Genomic DNA, 19,739 nt, shown 5'->3' on the forward strand with positions numbered 1-19,739 from the left:
ATGAGATGCAGCTGGAAGCTTCAAAGATTTCTCTTGTGCATCAGGAAGAAACTCCAGAAACTCCTGCTGAGCAAGCAGCATTATCTGCATGTAAAGAAAGCAGGTGATGAAAGAAGAAGTGTCCTTCCTGACCAGATTTGAAGATTTTTCTAGAGCAGGAAGTGACTGGACGCCAGCTCCAGGTCCAACCAGGAAACGTTCCCAGTCTGAGAGCAGCGGCGGTAAAAGCTCCAGCCTGCAGGACAGATGTTCCACATCCTCATGCAGAAAACTAAACACCAACGTTCATACAAAACAATCTGTGTGCACATTTATGAGGCAAGTTGTGTTGATGAGAAAAAGATGTCATTACTGAACATCTAGGATGTTAATCTGAAACCTCGTAAAACCTGAATAAGAAGAGTGAGGTTAAGAAAATCTTTGATTTCTGCAGCTTAGTGACCAATAAAAACTTCATCTCACTTTTCACATCTGAAAAACAAACTATTTATCTTCACGCCCGTCCCTCTTCCTAGTAACAGTCTTAAGCCTTCTATTGTTGACTCAACCACAACCTCTGATCAGGCAGGTGGACGGTCTGCCCTCATCTCAAACGGCCACCAGCTCATACCAGTTCCCCACCAGCTCATACCAGTTTCCCACCAGCTCATACCAGTTCCCCACCAGCTCCTACCAGTTCCCCACCAGCTCCTACCAGTTCCCCACCAGCTCCTACCAGTTCCCCACCTGTTCATACCAGTTCCCCACCAGCTCCTACCAGTTCCCCACCAGCTCCTACCAGTTCCCCACCAGCTCCTACCAGTTCCCCACCTGTTCATACCAGTTCCCCACCAGCTCCTACCAGTTCCCCACCAGCTCCTACCAGTTCCCCACCAGCTCCTACCAGTTCCCCACCTGTTCATACCAGGTCCCCACCAGCTCATACCAGTTCCCCACCAGCTCCTACCAGTTCCCCACCAGCTCCTACCAGTTCCCCACCAGTTCCTACCAGTTCCCCACCAGCTCCTACCAGTTCCCCACCAGCTCCTACCAGTTCCCCACCAGCTCCTACCAGTTCCCCACCAGCTCCTACCAGTTCCCCACCAGCTCCTACCAGTTCCCCACCAGCTCCTCCCAGTTTCCCACCAGCTCCTACCAGTTTCCCACCAGCTCCTACCAGTTCCCCATCAGCTCCTCCCAGTTTCCCACCAGCTCCTACCAGTTCCCCACCAGTTCATACCAGTTTCCCACCAGCTCCTACCAGTTTCCCACCAGCTCCTACCAGTTTCCCACCAGCTCCTACCAGTTCCCCACCAGTTCATACCAGTTCCCCACCAGCTCATACCAGTTTCCCACCAGTTCATACCAGTTCCCCACCAGCTCATACCAGTTCCCCACCAGTTCATACCAGTTCCCCACAAGTTCATACCAGTTCCCCACCAGTTCCTACCAGTTTCCCACCAGTTCCTACCAGTTCCCCACCAGTTCCTACCAGTTCCCCACCAGTTCATACCAGTTCCCCACCAGCTCCTACCAGTTTCCCACCAGTTCCTACCAGTTCCCCACCAGTTCATACCAGTTCCCCACCAGTTCATACCAGTTTCCCACCAGTTCATACCAGTTTCCCACCAGTTCCTACCAGTTCCCCACCAGTTCATACCAGTTTCCCACCAGTTCCTACCAGTTCCCCACCAGTTCCTACCAGTTTCCCACCAGTTCCTACCAGTTTCCCACCAGTTCCTACCAGTTTCCCACCAGTTCATACCAGTTTCCCACCAGTTCCTACCAGTTTCCCACCAGTTCCTACCAGTTTCCCACCAGTTCATACCAGTTTCCCACCAGTTCCTACCAGTTTCCCACCAGTTCCTACCAGTTCCCCACCAGTTCATACCAGTTTCCCACCAGTTCCTACCAGTTTCCCACCAGTTCCTACCAGTTTCCCACCAGTTCCTACCAGTTTCCCACCAGTTCCTACCAGTTTCCCACCAGTTCCTACCAGTTTCCCACCAGTTCCTACCAGTTCCCCACCAGTTCATACCAGTTTCCCACCAGCTCCTACCAGTTCCCCACCAGCTCCTACCAGTTTCCCACGTGTTCATACCAGTTTCCCACCTGTTCATACCAGTTTCCCACCTGTTCATACCAGTTCCCCACCAGCTCCTACCAGTTTCCCACCAGCTCCTACCAGTTTCCCACCAGCTCCTACCAGTTCCCCACCAGCTCCTACCAGTTCCCCACCAGCTCCTACCAGTTCCCCACCAGTTCCTACCAGTTTCCCACCAGTTCCTACCAGTTTCCCACCAGTTCCTACCAGTTTCCCACCAGTTCCTACCAGTTTCCCACCAGTTCCTACCAGTTTCCCACCAGTTCCTACCAGTTCCCCAGCAGCTGATGAAAGCGATGCCATGGTAACAACAGGAAGTCATGAAGCGGAGACGTACCGAGGAAGCGGAAGGTCCGGCGCACCAGCGGGTTGAGGTAACAGCAGTCCCCCGTGGCCACCGTCTTCTCCGACCGGTCAAACTCTTTGGACGTGTACTGGACCAGGAACAGCACGGTCTCTGTCACTGTGATCTGCGGAGGAAAGACAGGAGAACGCCCAGATGAGTGACTGCAGCCTCGTCACTCCACAGCGAGCTCAGGAGACGCCACGGCCTCCATCTGTACAGATGCAGCGGTGGCGAAGACGAGCAGACGGATGAGAGGAAGCTGACAATGCAGGGAGACGAGGGAGGACGCGTGCAGGGACACGTTCTGCCGAAGCTTCAGACCCACCTCTTACTGAAGGTAATAAATACAAAGGAAATGATTGTGCACATGACAGGAGGCAAATCCATGGAGAGAAGACAGAAAGCCTCCAGGAGCAGCGTAAACGTCGTTACTTTTCACTGAGGTGACGACCGCAGGAGGCCAACAGGAACAAGAAGCCGAACAGCTAAAGCTACCGGAGATTAAAGTAAAGACAGAAAAGTAAACAAACACAACAAGTTTTAAAGAGTTAAACCAGTCGTATGAAGAGCTCTGCTGAGGAACCGTCAGAGGTTCAGGAGGTGCTGCTGTTTCAGCAAAAAGTCGAGTTTATGCGTGAATATTAAGTAAAAGTAGAATTTTATCAGATCATATTTTATTCCCAATAGAAGAGAAACAACATGTCATGAATCTGATGCAGCAACACGTCTGTAAAAAGTAGTTCCAGGATGTTTAGCTTTGTTAGCATCTCCTTCTAACATCTGGAAACATCTGGGAAGTGAGGAGAGCAGCTGCTGGAGTTTCAGGATAAGAACGTTGTCCAGCTGCTTCCATGATGCTCCAGGTGTTTCGTACTGGTGAAACTGGACTGCAGCAGACCAGTTCTCCTGTTCCACCATCAGGATGTGGTCCAGCATGGTGGAAGGTCTTCCCTGAAAGAGACGTTGCCTGGATGGGAGCAGATGTTTCAGCATTGATGGAGCTTCCCAGATGTGGAAGCTGCCCACGCCATCGGCACTAATGCAACCCCATCCCATCAGAGATGCAGGCTGATAACAAGCTGGATGCTCCCTCTCCTCTTTAGTCTGCAGGACACGCCGTCCATGCTGTCCACAAACTATTCCACATCTTCATCCAGGTTTCCACTCAGAACATTTTAAATGAGCTTTGGTCCAGAGAAGACGGCGTGTTTCTGGATCCTCTTCACATATGATGGAGCTTTAACCTGCAGGTGTGGATTTCAGCCTGAACTGGGTTCACACTGGTTTCTGGAAGCTTCCTGAGTCCATGCACTGGTTTCCAGTAGAGAATCATGTCTGCTTTTAATGCAGAATATCACCAGCATCCATCCAGCCTTGTCCCATGCATACAGAGATTCCTTCTGAATCTCTGAATCTTCAGTTTTTAGACGCTGTAGATGGTGGATCTTCAACTTGTGAGGAACATCTTTCTGAAATTGTGGAAGTTTCACAGCCGGTTAGCCTGAGGTGATCAGCAGCTGTAGTTTCAGACTTCGGAAGCGGTCTGTCGACGACACGCGAGTCGTCTGGAGGTAAATGTGAAAGATGTGGTAGAAACTGGATAACAAGGTTAAAGGTGACATTCTTTACACAGAGAAACACACACTTTTTGTGTTTTTTTTTTTTGGTGTTTCTGTCCTTTTCTACATCACATCTTTCTCTCATTGGACGTCTTAAATAAACACTGTCTCAGCTGTCTGGGTTTCAGCTCGGGAGTTCAATGCTCCTACTCTCTGACAGACACTTGAACGCGTCTGCACCATGCAGTGTTCACTGATGGGACGGTGTACATCTGGGTGCTCAGCGAGCTGGAAACGTCCGGGCCGCAGGAGGTTGTTGGAACAAATCCAGACGAGGAACCTGTAAATTAAAGATGAGCCTGTGGGAGAACCAGCCGCCTGCCGGCAGAAGAGGTCTGGCCTCTGAGGACAATGAGGCATTAACGGTGAAATCCTGGTGACGATGATCCACAACACTTTTCTGCTCAGAGCAGCAGCTTACTGAGAACTCCAGCAACCTGTAAATCAGCTCAGCCTTTATTCTGTCACCTCCGCTAACAGGATACATCTCCAAGAACATAAACAGCTGAACTTTGCTGGCAAAGCTGCTGATTTCAGGTCACATGAGCTGTTTTTCATTCATCTCCTATCAGACTGTCCATGTTGATCTTACATGTGCTGTGGCTCCACATCTGGATCCTACAGTTACGTCTCACCTCAGACAGTTGATGCGTACCAGTCTGGGAGTAAAGCTCTGCATACAGGATCTGCACTTTTCTGAGCACTGGCTCCTTCATGTCAGTGTTGCTTGGATCGGGTCAGTCAAAGCTCTTCAAAGCGGCTTCAACCATCCAGTGGAATTAGGGTACAGAGTTTGACTGGTTCAAGTCTTACCTCACCAACAAAAGTTTTTCTGTTCACATTGCAGCTTTGTCCTTCTCGTCAGCCAACATGGGTCCAAAACTCTAAATAAATCTGTGTAGGTGAGCCACAAGGCTGAAAGCTGAACTGAATGTTTGTGACTTTCAATTCCTCAACCTGCATTAAAACATGACATCATTGTATAAAGAACATCACCATGTGAACTCGCTTCAGAAAAACCTCTTCAGTTCACACAGTAGTTAAACTAGCATGCAGACCCAAAGCTAGATGTTACCAACACCCAGAAACTTCTCTGGACCACTTAGCATCGTCTCAGAGGGACCGATGCTAAGTGGTCTGATGAGTCCACATTTCTCCCCATTTCACCTCATTTCACCACATTTCACCTCATTTCACCACATTTCTCCCCATTTCACCTCATTTCACCACATTTCACCTCATTTCACCTCATTTCACCACATTTCACCCCATTTCACCTCATTTCACCACATTTCTCCCCATTTCACCTCATTTCACCACATTTCACCTCATTTCACCACATTTCACCTCATTTCACCACATTTCACCTCATTTCTCCCCATTTCACCCCATTTCTCCCCATTTCACCTCATTTCACCACATTTCTCCCCATTTCACCTCATTTCACCACATTTCACCTCATTTCACCACATTTCTCCCCATTTCACCTCATTTCACCACATTTCACCTCATTTCACCACATTTCTCCACATTTCACCTCATTTCACCACATTTCTCCCCATTTCACCTCATTTCACCACATTTCACCTCATTTCACCACATTTCACCTCATTTCACCTCATTTCACCACATTTCACCCCATTTCACCTCATTTCACCTCATTTCACCACATTTCACCTCATTTCACCACATTTCTCCCCATTTCACCTCATTTCACCACATTTCACCTCATTTCACTACATTTCTCCCCATTTCACCTCATTTCACCACATTTCACCCCATTTCACCCCATTTCACCTCATTTCACCTCATTTCACCACATTTCTCCACATTTCACCTCATTTCACCCCATTTCTCCCCATTTCACCTCATTTCACCACATTTCTCCCCATTTCACCTCATTTCACCTCATTTCACCTCATTTCACCACATTTCTCCACATTTCACCACATTTCTCCCCATTTCACCTCATTTCACCACATTTCACCTCATTTCACCTCATTTCACCTCATTTCTCCCCATTTCACCTCATTTCTCCACATTTCACCACATTTCACCTCATTTCACCACATTTCACCACATTTCACCTCATTTCTCCACATTTCACCTCATTTCACCACATTTCTCCCCATTTCACCTCATTTCACCTCATTTCACCACATTTCACCTCATTTCACCTCATTTCACCTCATTTCACCTCATTTCACCACATTTCACCACATTTCTCCACATTTCACCTCATTTCACCTCATTTCACCACATTTCTCCCCATTTCACCTCATTTCACCACATTTCACCTCATTTCACCTCATTTCACCTCATTTCACCACATTTCTCCACATTTCACCTCATTCACCACATTTCACCACATTTCTCCACATTTCTCCACATTTCTCCACATTTCTCCACATTTCACCTCATTTCACCACATTTCACCTCATTTCACCTCATTTCACCTCATTTCACCTCATTTCACCACATTTCACCACATTTCTCCACATTTCACCTCATTTCACCTCATTTCACCACATTTCTCCCCATTTCACCTCATTTCACCACATTTCACCTCATTTCACCACATTTCTCCCCATTTCACCTCATTTCACCACATTTCACCTCATTTCACCTCATTTCACCTCATTTCACCACATTTCTCCACATGTTCACCTCATTTCACCACATTTCACACATTTCTCCCCATTTCACCTCATTTCACCACATTTCACCTCATTTCACCTCATTTCTCCACATTTCACCACATTTCACCACATTTCACCCCATTTCACCTCATTTCACCACATTTCTCCCCATTTCACCACATTTCACCACATTTCTCCCCATTTCACCTCATTTCTCCCCATTTCACCTCATTTCACCTCATTTCACCACATTTCTCCACATTTCACCTCATTTCACCACATTTCACCACATTTCACCTCATTTCACCACATTCTCCCCATTTCTCCCCATTTCACCACATTTCACCACATTTCACCACATTTCACCTCATTTCACCACATTTCACCACATTTCACCACATTTCACCACATTTCTCCCCATTTCACCACATTTCACCACATTTCTCCCCATTTCACCTCATTTCACCTCATTTCACCTCATTTCACCACATTTCACCTCATTTCACCTCATTTCACCACATTTCTCCCCATTTCACCACATTTCACCTCATTTCACCTCATTTCACCTCATTTCACCACATTTCTCCCCATTTCACCTCATTTCACCACATTTCACCTCATTTCACCTCATTTCACCTCATTTCACCTCATTTCACCACATTTCACCTCATTTCACCTCATTTCACCACATTTCTCCCCATTTCACCACATTTCACCTCATTTCACCTCATTTCACCACATTTCACCTCATTTCACCACATTTCTCCCCATTTCACCACATTTCACCACATTTCACCACATTTCTCCCCATTTCACCTCATTTCACCTCATTTCACCACATTTCTCCCCATTTCACCTCATTTCACCACATTTCACCTCATTTCACCTCATTTCACCACATTTCACCTCATTTCACCTCATTTCACCACATTTCTCCCCATTTCACCACATTTCACCTCATTTCACCTCATTTCACCACATTTCACCTCATTTCACCACATTTCTCCCCATTTCACCACATTTCTCCCCATTTCACCACATTTCACCACATTTCACCACATTTCACCACATTTCTCCCCATTTCACCTCATTTCACCTCATTTCACCTCATTTCACCACATTTCACCTCATTTCACCTCATTTCACCACATTTCTCCCCATTTCACCACATTTCTCCCCATTTCACCACATTTCACCCCATTTCACCTCATTTCACCACATTTCACCACATTTCACCACATTTCACCTCATTTCACCACATTTCACCACATTTCACCACATTTCTCCCCATTTCAGCTCATTTCACCACATTTCTCCCCATTTCACCTCATTTCTCCCCATTTCACCTCATTTCACCACATTTCACCACATTTCTCCCCATTTCACCTCATTTCACCTCATTTCACCACATTTCACCTCATTTCACCTCATTTCACCACATTTCACCACATTTCACCACATTTCACCTCATTTCACCTCATTTCACCACATTTCACCTCATTTCACCACATTTCTCCTCATTTCACCACATTTCACCTCATTTCACCACATTTCACCACATTTCACCACATTTCACCTCATTTCACCACATTTCACCACATTTCACCTCATTTCACCACATTTCACCACATTTCTCCCCATTTCACCTCATTTCACCACATTTCTCCCCATTTCACCTCATTTCTCCCCATTTCTCCCCATTTCACCTCATTTCACCACATTTCTCCCCATTTCACCTCATTTCACCTCATTTCACCTCATTTCACCACATTTCACCTCATTTCACCACATTTCACCTCATTTCACCACATTTCACCACATTTCACCTCATTTCACCTCATTTCACCACATTTCTCCTCATTTCACCACATTTCACCACATTTCACCACATTTCACCACATTTCACCCCATTTCACCACATTTCACCTCATTTCACCACATTTCACCACATTTCACCACATTTCACCACATTTCTCCCCATTTCACCTCATTTCACCTCATTTCACCACGTTTCACCCCATTTAACCAAATTTCACCCCATTTCACCCCATTTCAGCTCATTTCACCACATTTCTCCACATTTCACCTCATTTCACCTCATTTCACCACATTTCACCTCATTTCACCACATTTCACCTCATTGTACCACATTTCAACACATTTTAAGACGTCACGTTGTTTCTGGACATCATGGACGTGTTTCCTCCAGGACAACGAGTTAAAGGACTATCTGGGTTGTTATCTGAGCAGTTGTAAACCCAGTATGTGTGGTGGTATGAGGGGGGTTACTGGTTAGTTACTGGTTAGTTAGTTATCTGTGAAGCACCATTACTGCTGAAAGCTTCATATATGTTCTGGAGAAACATGCTGCATCCAAGTAGCGTCTGTTTCAGAGACGTCCTGCTTATATCAGCAGGACGATGACAAGCCACGTGCTCCAGGTGTTCCAGCTTCGTGGTAAAAGTCCTTGTACTGGAACGGCCTGCCAGCTGTCCAGACATGTGTGTCGCATCATGAAGAGAAACGTTGATGTAACACAGCGGTAGACACGATCCTGTCCCAGTTTTACTGGAACCTGTTACATCACTTTCACAATGAGTCAATATTTACATCATAACAATAAAGTTTATCAGTTTGAACATGATATATCTCATTTTTGTACTTTATTTAGTGGAATGAAGGTTAAAAAAAAAACATTGAAAATGATTGCATTTTCTTTCATTTATGTTTTACACAACCTTACAGTTTCATTGGAGCTGTGGTTCGGATTGGCACTCGTCCTGGACGTTTTGTCTGTCTTACGCAGCGTTGGCTAGGTTAGCACTCCTGCTACGCTGCGGTAGAAACTGATTCAGATTATTATCTATTATGTTTCATTTTGGGTTCTTTTACATGATTAACCTTTAAAATAAATTAATTATGACTCAGCTAACTTACAATTAGCATAAAACATTTTCACTGATATCACTAGACAAATAAAGGATTTATTTCGAGCTATGCTACATGTATGGTGTAGTTGGTGTTTCATACATGGGCTGTCAGGGTTAAATGCACGTAGCACGACATCTGTAGCAGCCAGAAGCAAACAGCACAGCTGGAAAGGCAGTCGTTTCTGAGCATTTGTTTGTGGCATTACATGACCTTCACAGAAATACTGTTTACATTGGGAACAATAACAGCATTGATAGCAAGATGAAGACCTCTGCAAGAGCTCCATAGATGACCCTGGTTAGTCCACTGAAACACTAAAGACCAGTCAGATTAACCCAGTAATATGCAGGAAAACCACAAACTCTCAACAGGAGCAAGAAAAGGCTCCATCTGTAACCTGGTGGTAGCTGGGACTGACCCCTCCAGCCCCTGATCCCTGTCTCCTCATTGGGTCGTGTCACTGTGATGCAGCAGTCTGACCCTGTAGATGGAGCAAACCTCCTCTGGGAGGCTGGAATCTGGACTTTAACTCTTCATCTGGTGGAAGAGCTGAAAATGCTGGACCCAGATGACCTGCCAACGCTCAGTGGCAGAGACAGCATGCAGCTGGTTGCTTTATTCCCATCCAACAGCGCTGACATCAACATCCTGCTGGTGCTGCGTCACCACCACCGTCCTCCTGCAAATGTTTGTCTTTCTGTTTGCTTATTTCACATGAGATCAGCAGCACACAACACCAGCTAAATCCAACATGGCAGCCAGAGCCAGAAAGCATGACCATCAGAGATCTAAAGCCGTGCTGTTTCACCAGTCTCTGGCCAACAGATGCCTCTCAACTAAACTCCATCCAACAGCCTCCAAAAGCTTTGTTTTCATGACAGATCACAGGTTTTAGAGAAACCATCGGTCTGTAATGTTCAGCTTTTCTCCATCAGCTACGCTGTAAACCAGTCAGAAACCATGTTTTCTAATGGGCCCAGTCATCAGAGGGCTACAACAGTGGGCTGGACGTTGCCATCTACTGTGAGGTTTATACGAGATGCACCGTTACCACATGTCACCATTCACACCAACATTTTCCTTTAAACCAGTCACATGGAATTACAAAACATAACCTGCTGGAATGTGGTCAACTAAAAGGAAACATGAGCAGTTGCTGATTTAAAATCCCTTTAAACTATTCACATCTTCCAGTAGCCGACTTCTCTGACTAATAGGCTCAACACATGGGGGGAGGGGCGCCCAGGTGAAACCCAACACATGGGGGGAGGGGCGCCCAGGTGAAACATGGGACGCGACAAACAGCAGCAACGTTGCCAGATTAGCGCCGCTTCTAAAATGAAACCCTCGCTAATTGGTTGTAGAGCCATGCGACAAAAGTTGAATATTTTTCAACTTTCTTGTGTCACGTTACACAACCTACCGTGTGCACGTCGACATGAACGAGGTTGAAATTTCACATGCTGGAGGAAGGCAGTGATTTTCACTTCATCACGCAACTTCTACAAGAACTGAACAAAGGAGAGACGTCCTCTTTCTGTGTGTTGAGACCATGGTGTGTATCAAAAACACACTCAGGCAAAAACAGCTTTGCTAGTAGCATTAAGTTAAGTATCTATCCATCTATCTATCTAAAGGTCGTCCTTATTTGCTGAGCAGATCAGGACTGCCATCAGTCTGCTTACTACTGAAGTAGTTAATACAGTTTCTATTTTTACTTTGACATCTTCTCCATTTAGTATGTTTTGATAGAAAGCTGGTGTCGTTGGCCTTCATTGGCCTTCTATCATCAGTGCAATCGGCACTCAGAGTTTTGTTACTATTAACCTATTAGTTTGCTATTTGAGAGCAGATGGGCAGTGGGCCGGTCCAAGCCGACCGATGGGCACGCCAGTTGCAAAGCCCTGGAAGGTAACTCCAAAGTCAGTCTGGTTATATCCTAATTATCCTAATTATCTCTTTCAGATCCGATCCAGAATTACAAAAAACAATCCCTGCTAACGTACAGCAAGACATTGGACAGGAAACATAAATGCTGAACCAACATGGTCAGACTCACTCTGATCACCATGTTTCCTGCGTGCAATGTCCTGAACGGAAGCTGCTTTTTGTGTCCGAGCTGCTAGCCAGCCGGGTGTAGCTGCGGCTCCATGCTAGCTGGGTATAGCTTGAGTTCCATGCTTACTGGGTGTAGCTTCAGCTCCATGCTAGCCGGGTGTAACTTCAGCTCCATGCTAGCTGGGTGTAGCTTCAGCTCCATGCTAGCTGGGTGTAGCTTCAGCTCCATGCTAGCTGGGTGTAGCTTCAGCTCCATGCTAGCTGGGTGTAGCTTTAGCTCCATGCTAGCCGGGTGTAACTTCAGCTCCATGCTAACTGGGTGTAGCTTCAGCTCCATGCTAGCTGGGTGTAGTTTCAGCCCAATACCAGCCGGGTGTAGGTTAAGCTCCATGCTAACTGGGTGTAGCTTCAGCTCCATGCTAGCTGGGTGTAGCTTCAGCTCCATGCTAGCTGGGTGTAGCTTTAGCTCCATGCTAGCCGGGTGTAACTTCAGCTCCATGCTAACTGGGTGTAGCTTCAGCTCCATGCTAGCTGGGTGTAGTTTCAGCCCAATACCAGCCGGGTGTAGGTTAAGCTCCATGCTAACTGGGTGTAGCTTCAGCTCCATGCTAGCCAGGTGTAGCTGCAGCTACATATTAGCAGTTAAGAGCACGTTCACTGGCTGCCTGAAGATGCATGAGACTCTGAGAGGCGTGCCGTGCTGGGACTCTTGTCAGGATATAATGTGTTAAACTCATAAAAGGGAGTGATTTTGATGGTTCAGGCCTGCAGCAGATGTCATCGTGTGTGAAGAGCTGGTGGCTGCAGGTTGATGGACACCAGCAGAAGCTGTACTGTAGTGCAGCTGTTGGCAGCAAAGTGCTTCTGCTGTCATATGTCACTAAATGAAGGACAGACTCTCTTCATTTCGCTTGACAACTCTTCGTCGTGTCTTTATTACATTTGGCAGGTGCATTGCTGGATATTTAGGGCAAAATACCTTCAAGTTTCACACTGCTGCTCACATTCACTATGAATGAGTTTGCCGTCTTTCAGCTGATGGAGATGTATTTCACGGTCTGAAATACAGTTTTCTTTCCTGCTACATCTGCTTTTAGTTTTTAAAACTTTCCCATTTTACTATTAAATGTAACTTCCATTCAATCCAAATCAGCTGTTCTGGACAGTTCTGGTTTAATGTGTGTCTGAGATGGTTTTCCTCATGAGCAAGTAGCTCCCAAAGAGTCCAGATGCTGCTTAAAATGTAAATAGAAACAGAATTCAATGTTTTTTTCCTCATCAGGTCTTATTTTCTTCCCAAGAGAAGATAAACATCATGTCAGATGATGAAACTGTGACATTTTGTCATTTGATGTGAAATATGAGCTGATTTTGAATCTGATGCAGCGACACATCGGGAAGAAGGTGGAACAGGAGCAACAGAAGGCGGGATAAGTAATCAGAAACATCTGGAGGAGCATTTGACAACTAATCATGTTAATCAGCAACAGGTCAGTAACATGACTGGGAATAAAAAGAGCATTTCAGAGAGACAGAGTCTCTCAGATGGAAAGACAGACAACGTTTCACCAATCTGGACAAACTGGATCTCCAGAAAAATGTTCCTCAGACTTCAGATCCACCATCTACAGAACATACACCCAACATCTTCAGATTCAGAAAACTGGTAGGAATCTCTGTGTGCAGGGGACAAGGCTGAGCATCAGAGGAGTTTAATATCATGTTATGCAATAACCCAAATTCAGCCAACGTCCACCTGAAAAAACTGTGAAAGGGGAACATGTTATGTCTCATGGATACACTCTCAGTCTGAAAAAGTCCTGAACCCCCGAAAACTGACCAAAGTCTCTTGGCAGACCGAATACACACCAGTCCTAGCAGGTTGTCCTGGTGTAAACTCAGTGCTGGATGCAGAAGACGGACACAGACAGACGGACAGTTTCATACGTCGCCTGCTTCGGTTAATAGTGGAATTTGGTTTGTTTCAAGAAGCTTAGCTAAGGGGTATTTGCAGCAGAAAACGGAGTAAACCCACTAAAAATCTCTGGGTCAGTGTTGACTTGCAAAGCTGAATAACAAACCAGACCAGTGAAGAACAAGAGGAACAGGAAGAAGACACAGAAATCACCAAGTTAAAAGCACCTGAGGAGGAAGAAGAGCAAAAAACGTTGTGGTTTTCTTCTTCTGGTGTTTTTGGATGGCTGTAAACAACTTGATAGTCTGTTTCTGAATTCAGTTTCTGCACACTTCCAAGTACAGATCCGTCGGCTGCATACATCATCGTGACACACCAAATGCTGTCCCAATTCAAAGGCTCCTTCCAGTCCTCCCTTCAAATCCGTACCTTCGTTTGGCTCCAGATTAGCTTAAAACAAAGGATACAAGAGATGCATCCTATGCACCATCTCCTATCCCAGAATTCATTGCGTTCCTGATAGAAAATAATGAGCAGCAGAGCGCCGGTGTAGGTACCACACCAGCCAGACCAGTTATCTATTCATTAATTTATATGTATAAACACACATATTTGTCCCAGCAGACAAGCTGGGAGGACATTGGGTCCGATAAGTACAAATGAATTTCATTCCAGTCGTCCTCAGATGTCTTCGTTTCCGTTTCATTAAAGAAAAGGCTGAATTTATTAGTCACTCAGATAACTGGAGACTGAAAAAAGGAAAAGTAACTAAAAATGTGCTAAATTATAATTCAGTGATATAAGACACTGTTTTGTCATTCAATTGAGTTAAAAAAAACAATAGAAAAACAAACAAAACGGTCCTGGACAAATGAGAGACTTTTCTGATGAACAGTGGGACAAAATACCTGTCAACAGGTGCAGAAGTCTGACTGGGAGGAACAGAAAACACCTGACTGGAGCGGAAACATTAAAGGATTGTTCAACTAAATATTACTTTATGGCTGATGTAACATATTTTATTTTATCATATTGGTTTGCTTTTAAAAAAATCTTTCTATTTTAGAAAATAATGTCATGGTTTTAATAACACTTTCATTTATTATTACTATTGTCAATTTCAGCTTATTTCCCAGACAGCTGTTTTCTCCTTCTTTAATGGGAGGGTATGAATACATATGAGGACGACTGTATATGTGTCTAACAAGGATTATTTTCCACTGAAGTTAACGTCAGCTTGACAGGATGAGCTGTCAGCCAGAGGAGAGCTCGTCTAAACCGCCTCATGTTGCTCCTTTACACGCAGAGGAAAATGAAAATAAAATCAAAGTTAAATTACTGGTTCCATTTTCTGTCATTAAAAAGTATTTGTGTGTTTTTGTGGAAGAATGGGATCAGTAATTAGATAAACTTTGCATATGTAGTTGCTAGGCAACAGAGGACTAGAGCGCAATGGGTAATTCTTGTCCACTAGATAGGCTGTCTCATTTTACTGGCAGGAAACGCACTTCGGTGTCAGACGACATATAACACTTCGTAGCCTACATCGTCTGCACACTTGGAGGTGTGCAGAACCTGAATTGAGACATCCATTAGTTAGTAGCATTCCTGCGACTAACCAGGAAGTGACCTCTGACCTCAGCACTGCCCTCTAGTGGATAAACCAACTCAACAACAACGGCAACGTAACAGATGCACGGAAATATCAGGAAGCAGACATGCTCATTTAGGTACATTAGGAAGCAGAAATGAGCCTTTAATCTCCGTGCAGATATTTCTTTTACTTCTCACAGCTTCATTTAGTTTAATAAAGATTGTTTTTGCTTTTAAAAACAGTGATAGTTGTGATGAGTCGGTAGAAACGCAGCATCTATGAGGACCTGAGCTGGAGCTAGTCAGCTCATGTATGGAGAAGAAACATTGCTCCAGGAAACACTGGAGGGGGTTTGCATATTTCTCCATGTCGTGAATAATATTATGAAACTTTCTGGAGAGCGTTCTCTCTGGCTTTACAAGCATGAGAGAAAGCTGAAGCGGCCTGAGCCACACAGCAGCCCGATGTCAGCTGGGAGGCATCAGGAACAGCAAACAGTGGAAATGTGGACTAAGGTTGGAGAAATCAGGACTTCAGAAGCTTTTTGGCTCAAATGGACGCTGCTGCCTTTTCCATATTATTAAAAAAAAGTCTATTCAAGTTGCGTAAAGGTATGTGGCTGCATTCATTGCCTTGGCAACGCTTGTTTACACTTGTGGGATGAAGTACTAATGCAGACACGTACGGTGAAACTTTACAGCAACACGTGCTGCTTTCAGGTCGGCTAGGTTCACCAATGTGAAACCAGATTCTGTCGGGATGAGGCGGGGGAACTGGACAGGCCTCCAGCGTGTGACTTCCTCCCAAACCCTAAAACATGTCTGTAGAAGGAACAGGATCTGTGGGAGTGGGCAGCACACACACCTCCGGTGGACGGTGGTGTGCTTTCTCCCTCCGTTTTGATGTCTGGCCACGTCCTGTTACTCTCTGGAACTGACAGCATCCGTCTCCTGCGCCTTTCTGGCGCTGCTGATGTCCGTCCCGCCTCCAGCCAATCAAACATCTTTACATCTTCCAACCTTGTCTATCAGAACTTTGACCTCACACTGCAGATAATTCCTCTTTTTTGTACTTTTTTCCTGCCGAGCCACCATGGAAATGAGGTGGATTAATATTTGACGTGGGACATGCGCACATTGCTTTATAAATTGGAAATTTCCTGTTTTCCGCACAAACGCCACCTGCAGGGTCTCCAGAATCATCTCTGGTCTGGAGACCCTGCAGGTGATGCCAGGAAACTGCTGAAGGTGATGGACGGCCCTGCACAGCGTCTCTCATCATCTCTGTTCGCCTGCATTATGTCGTCTACAGTCAACTAGCAGCTCGTTTCCCGAGTTCCAACTCGCCTTCAGATCATGATAAAAACTTAAATCATCATTAAAAGATGGAAAATAACCTGTAAACACAGAGTTCCACATGCAAACAACGATTCTGAGTAAAACTTAAACCCAAAGTGGGTTTTTATTCTGACCGTAGATCCGGAACAATTCCTCCATCATTCCACTTTAAACTCCGGTCGTTCTGCTCACACTCAATAATAATAATAATAATAATAATAATAATAATGCATTTTATTTAAAAGCACCTTTCAAGTCACTCAAGGACTCTGTACAATAAAAACAGGCATTAAAACAATAAGAAACAATAAAAACAACATAGACAGTCCTTCCTCGTCCTGTTGCAGTTATTATGTGTCTTGCATGTTGTAGCTGAAGACAGAAGGAGGAAGGGGAATTTGTTTTCTTCCGGTAGACGTAAATATGTCACGTCCGCCTCCTCGTCCAATCAGAACGCTCCCCAACCCCCAGACTGAATAAAGGCCATTAACTGTGTTTACTAGCTTCTATTTGGAATTATTTCCATTTAAACACTCAGGAAAATACTTCTTTATTTATTTATTCTTATTAATTATCATCAATTCTACTTTTTCTATTATTTATAATAATAATTCTGAGTAATTCAATCTGAATGAATAAAGCGTCATGTGACGTCGTGTCCATGGTAACAGTAGCACCAGTTTTACTTCATGTCAAACAGAAAAAGAAAAATGTAATTACTTTGTTGTATTTTTGGGCCCAAAATGTTAATAAAACACACTGAATTAATAAATCTAGTAAGATGTAAATGTAACAGCGGTAAATCTACAATATTTCACAGTAAAAACACACGTTTGCATCCTATGAGATCTTGTTTGTCTTTCTTTTCCATTGATCCAGTTGAGGGAGCGAAGTTTCACCGGCATGGTAGAGTCTGGATGGAAGTGCTGAAGGTCTTCGCAGCACTGTGACACCCAGAGGCCATTTGTCCCAGTTTCTCATCACATCTAACACAAACTGACAGAGCCACAGTGACAATGTGCTGCTTGTTTAGTCCCTTAACTTCCTCGCTGCCCCTTCTCTTCTTCTCTGCTCAGATCTTCCTCACTGTGGAGCTATTCCCTGCAGGCTAAGTCAGGATGACGTGGTCAGGGTGACCTGCCCTGCTTATTATTTTGCTAGACTGCTCCTCTGCTCTGGCTGAACTTGTTTCCCTCCTCTCATATCGTTCCTCCATCTCTCTCCAGAGGTGGGGTCTCCAGTCTGGGACTCGAGATGCATTAAAGTTACATTTCCACTGACCTGAGACTCGACTCAGACTCCCGATTAAAGAAGGGTTAGAACAATCTGATTTTATGAATGATCTTCTCGGTGTCTGATCTCCTGTCTGCTGTCATTTCTCCAGATGTAACGCTGATGCTACGCCACACAAAGAAAGATGTGTCTGCACCACAGACTGCAATGAAAGATGGACGGAGCCTTCGGCGGTTAAAAGTGAAGCCTATGCGGATGTACATAAAACTGCAGTTCATCCTTCATCCACTAGGGGCTGCAAAACAGAGCAAATCCCCATAGACTCCCATGTTAAAAAGACCAACTTCACAGCAGAAATAAACATGTTTACAGCAGAAATAAACATGTTTACAGCAGAAATAAACATGTTTACAGCAGAAATAAACATGTTTACAGCCTGGTTAAAAAAATCCATTTTCGGTTTAATAGGTCAGGTTTACCTTCATGACAACTTTCGGGGGAGCGATTTTTTTCTAACTCGCCCGTTTAAAAGTAATTTAATCTCGAAATTCGGCATATTTAGGGGCGTGTCCTTTTGATTGACAGGTACCCGATCTCCCGCTTCAAGTAAGAAGAACGTAGAACAACCGCGGTTTTTAGCCGGTTAACAACGTGACTTAGCTTTAGCCCGCTTACCTCCATTAGCTGGTTAGCTCTTAGCTTGGTTCGCTCAGTTAGCTCGAAGTTCACTCGATGTCAATCATCCACCATGACGCTCCCCTCTCAGCTCCACCTCTTTGCCCATATTTGTATTTTCCGGGCGAGACGACACGCATGCCCCTGCCAAGATGGCGATGGTAGGAACCGCCCACCGAGCTTCAATTCAGCTCTTTAGAAACCTACGGGTGACGTCACGGAGGCTACGTCCACCTTTTTATATATGGTCCGCACACGGGATTAATCTAAACAACAGCAGCGCCAACACATCTGTTGCCATTGGAACTTTTGGGTATTAAACTTTGTTGACAAAGACAAATATAAGAGCAGAAAACTGTAACATGTCTGGTATCCACCACGTCCAACTTAATACACACCTGGGGAGGTTCGTCATGGTGCTATGAAGCTAATGTTAGCATCTAGCAACTAGCTTAGCTTGATCTGTTTATTCCTGTAGTGACATTTAGTTTTTTTCTGTACCACCACAACTCCGTCTAGCAAACTTAGTGTGGGAGAACAGGGGATTGACACAAGCTACCCCCCTCGGTCATTTATTTTATTTTGTTCTCGCAGACTTTAAACAGTGAGTGTGTAATTGTTCCGTTTGGCCACAAGAGGTAGTGTCTCATACAATGAGCACTTAGTACTTAGCGTGCCACAGTATTCCATGTTGTGTCGGCTGCTGAAAATGTTGGATGCTCATGCTTACTTTCCCCTCATTTCTGTTTGTAACAGCTAAATATTCACAATGAATGCATGCATGCATTTGTATATGATAGCTTAGTGTTAGCCTAGCTGATCTCTTCAAGCTAACTGTCAGTGTTATCGGGACTAAAGTTTAGATTTGAGTATTTGTAATGTGTATACAGTTACCTGTAACAAAATAGAATCTGTAAATACCAGGATGTATATCATTGGTTGTTAGAAAGAAGTTAGTAGTATTTTGTGTAAACTTATAGACAGTATTCATTGCATTTCTGTTTGTAACAGCCGACCATAATAAAACCCCCAAAGACAACACACTGACTCGTCATTCAAGTGTGCAACATTGGTATTTGAGATGCAAGTAGACCGGTTCTTCTTTCTTATGGTTTTAATAAGAATAATATAACAAAATATAAATAGAAACACACAGTCAGAGAACTAACGTCATGGTTTTAATCTAAATCTAATTAGCAGCTTCCCAGTGACATATCGAAACTTTAATGATACATATTACCAAATAAATCCTTTCTGAGAACTCAAAATCCTTTTAAATATTTTTATTTTTCCTTTAAATAAATTATAA

The 19,739-nt window shown here is 44.4% G+C and overlaps 1 protein-coding gene across 1 annotated transcript in view; it reads right to left on the reverse strand.

The window, feature by feature from the left end:
- Positions 1 to 19,739, reverse strand: part of plppr5b (phospholipid phosphatase related 5b) — a gene marked incomplete at its 5' end in the record, with an annotated part of 80,883 nt that overhangs the window by 52,272 nt on the left and 8,872 nt on the right. Inside the window, one exon of the mRNA XM_079259376.1 lies at positions 2,421 to 2,553. Within this exon, the coding sequence (XP_079115502.1) occupies positions 2,421 to 2,553 (133 nt within the window). The remainder of the gene's footprint in view (positions 1 to 2,420; positions 2,554 to 19,739) is intronic.

This window comes from Telmatherina bonti (genome assembly GCF_933228915.1).
Source record: "Telmatherina bonti genome assembly, chromosome: 20".
Taxonomy (NCBI): domain Eukaryota; kingdom Metazoa; phylum Chordata; class Actinopteri; order Atheriniformes; family Telmatherinidae; genus Telmatherina; species Telmatherina bonti.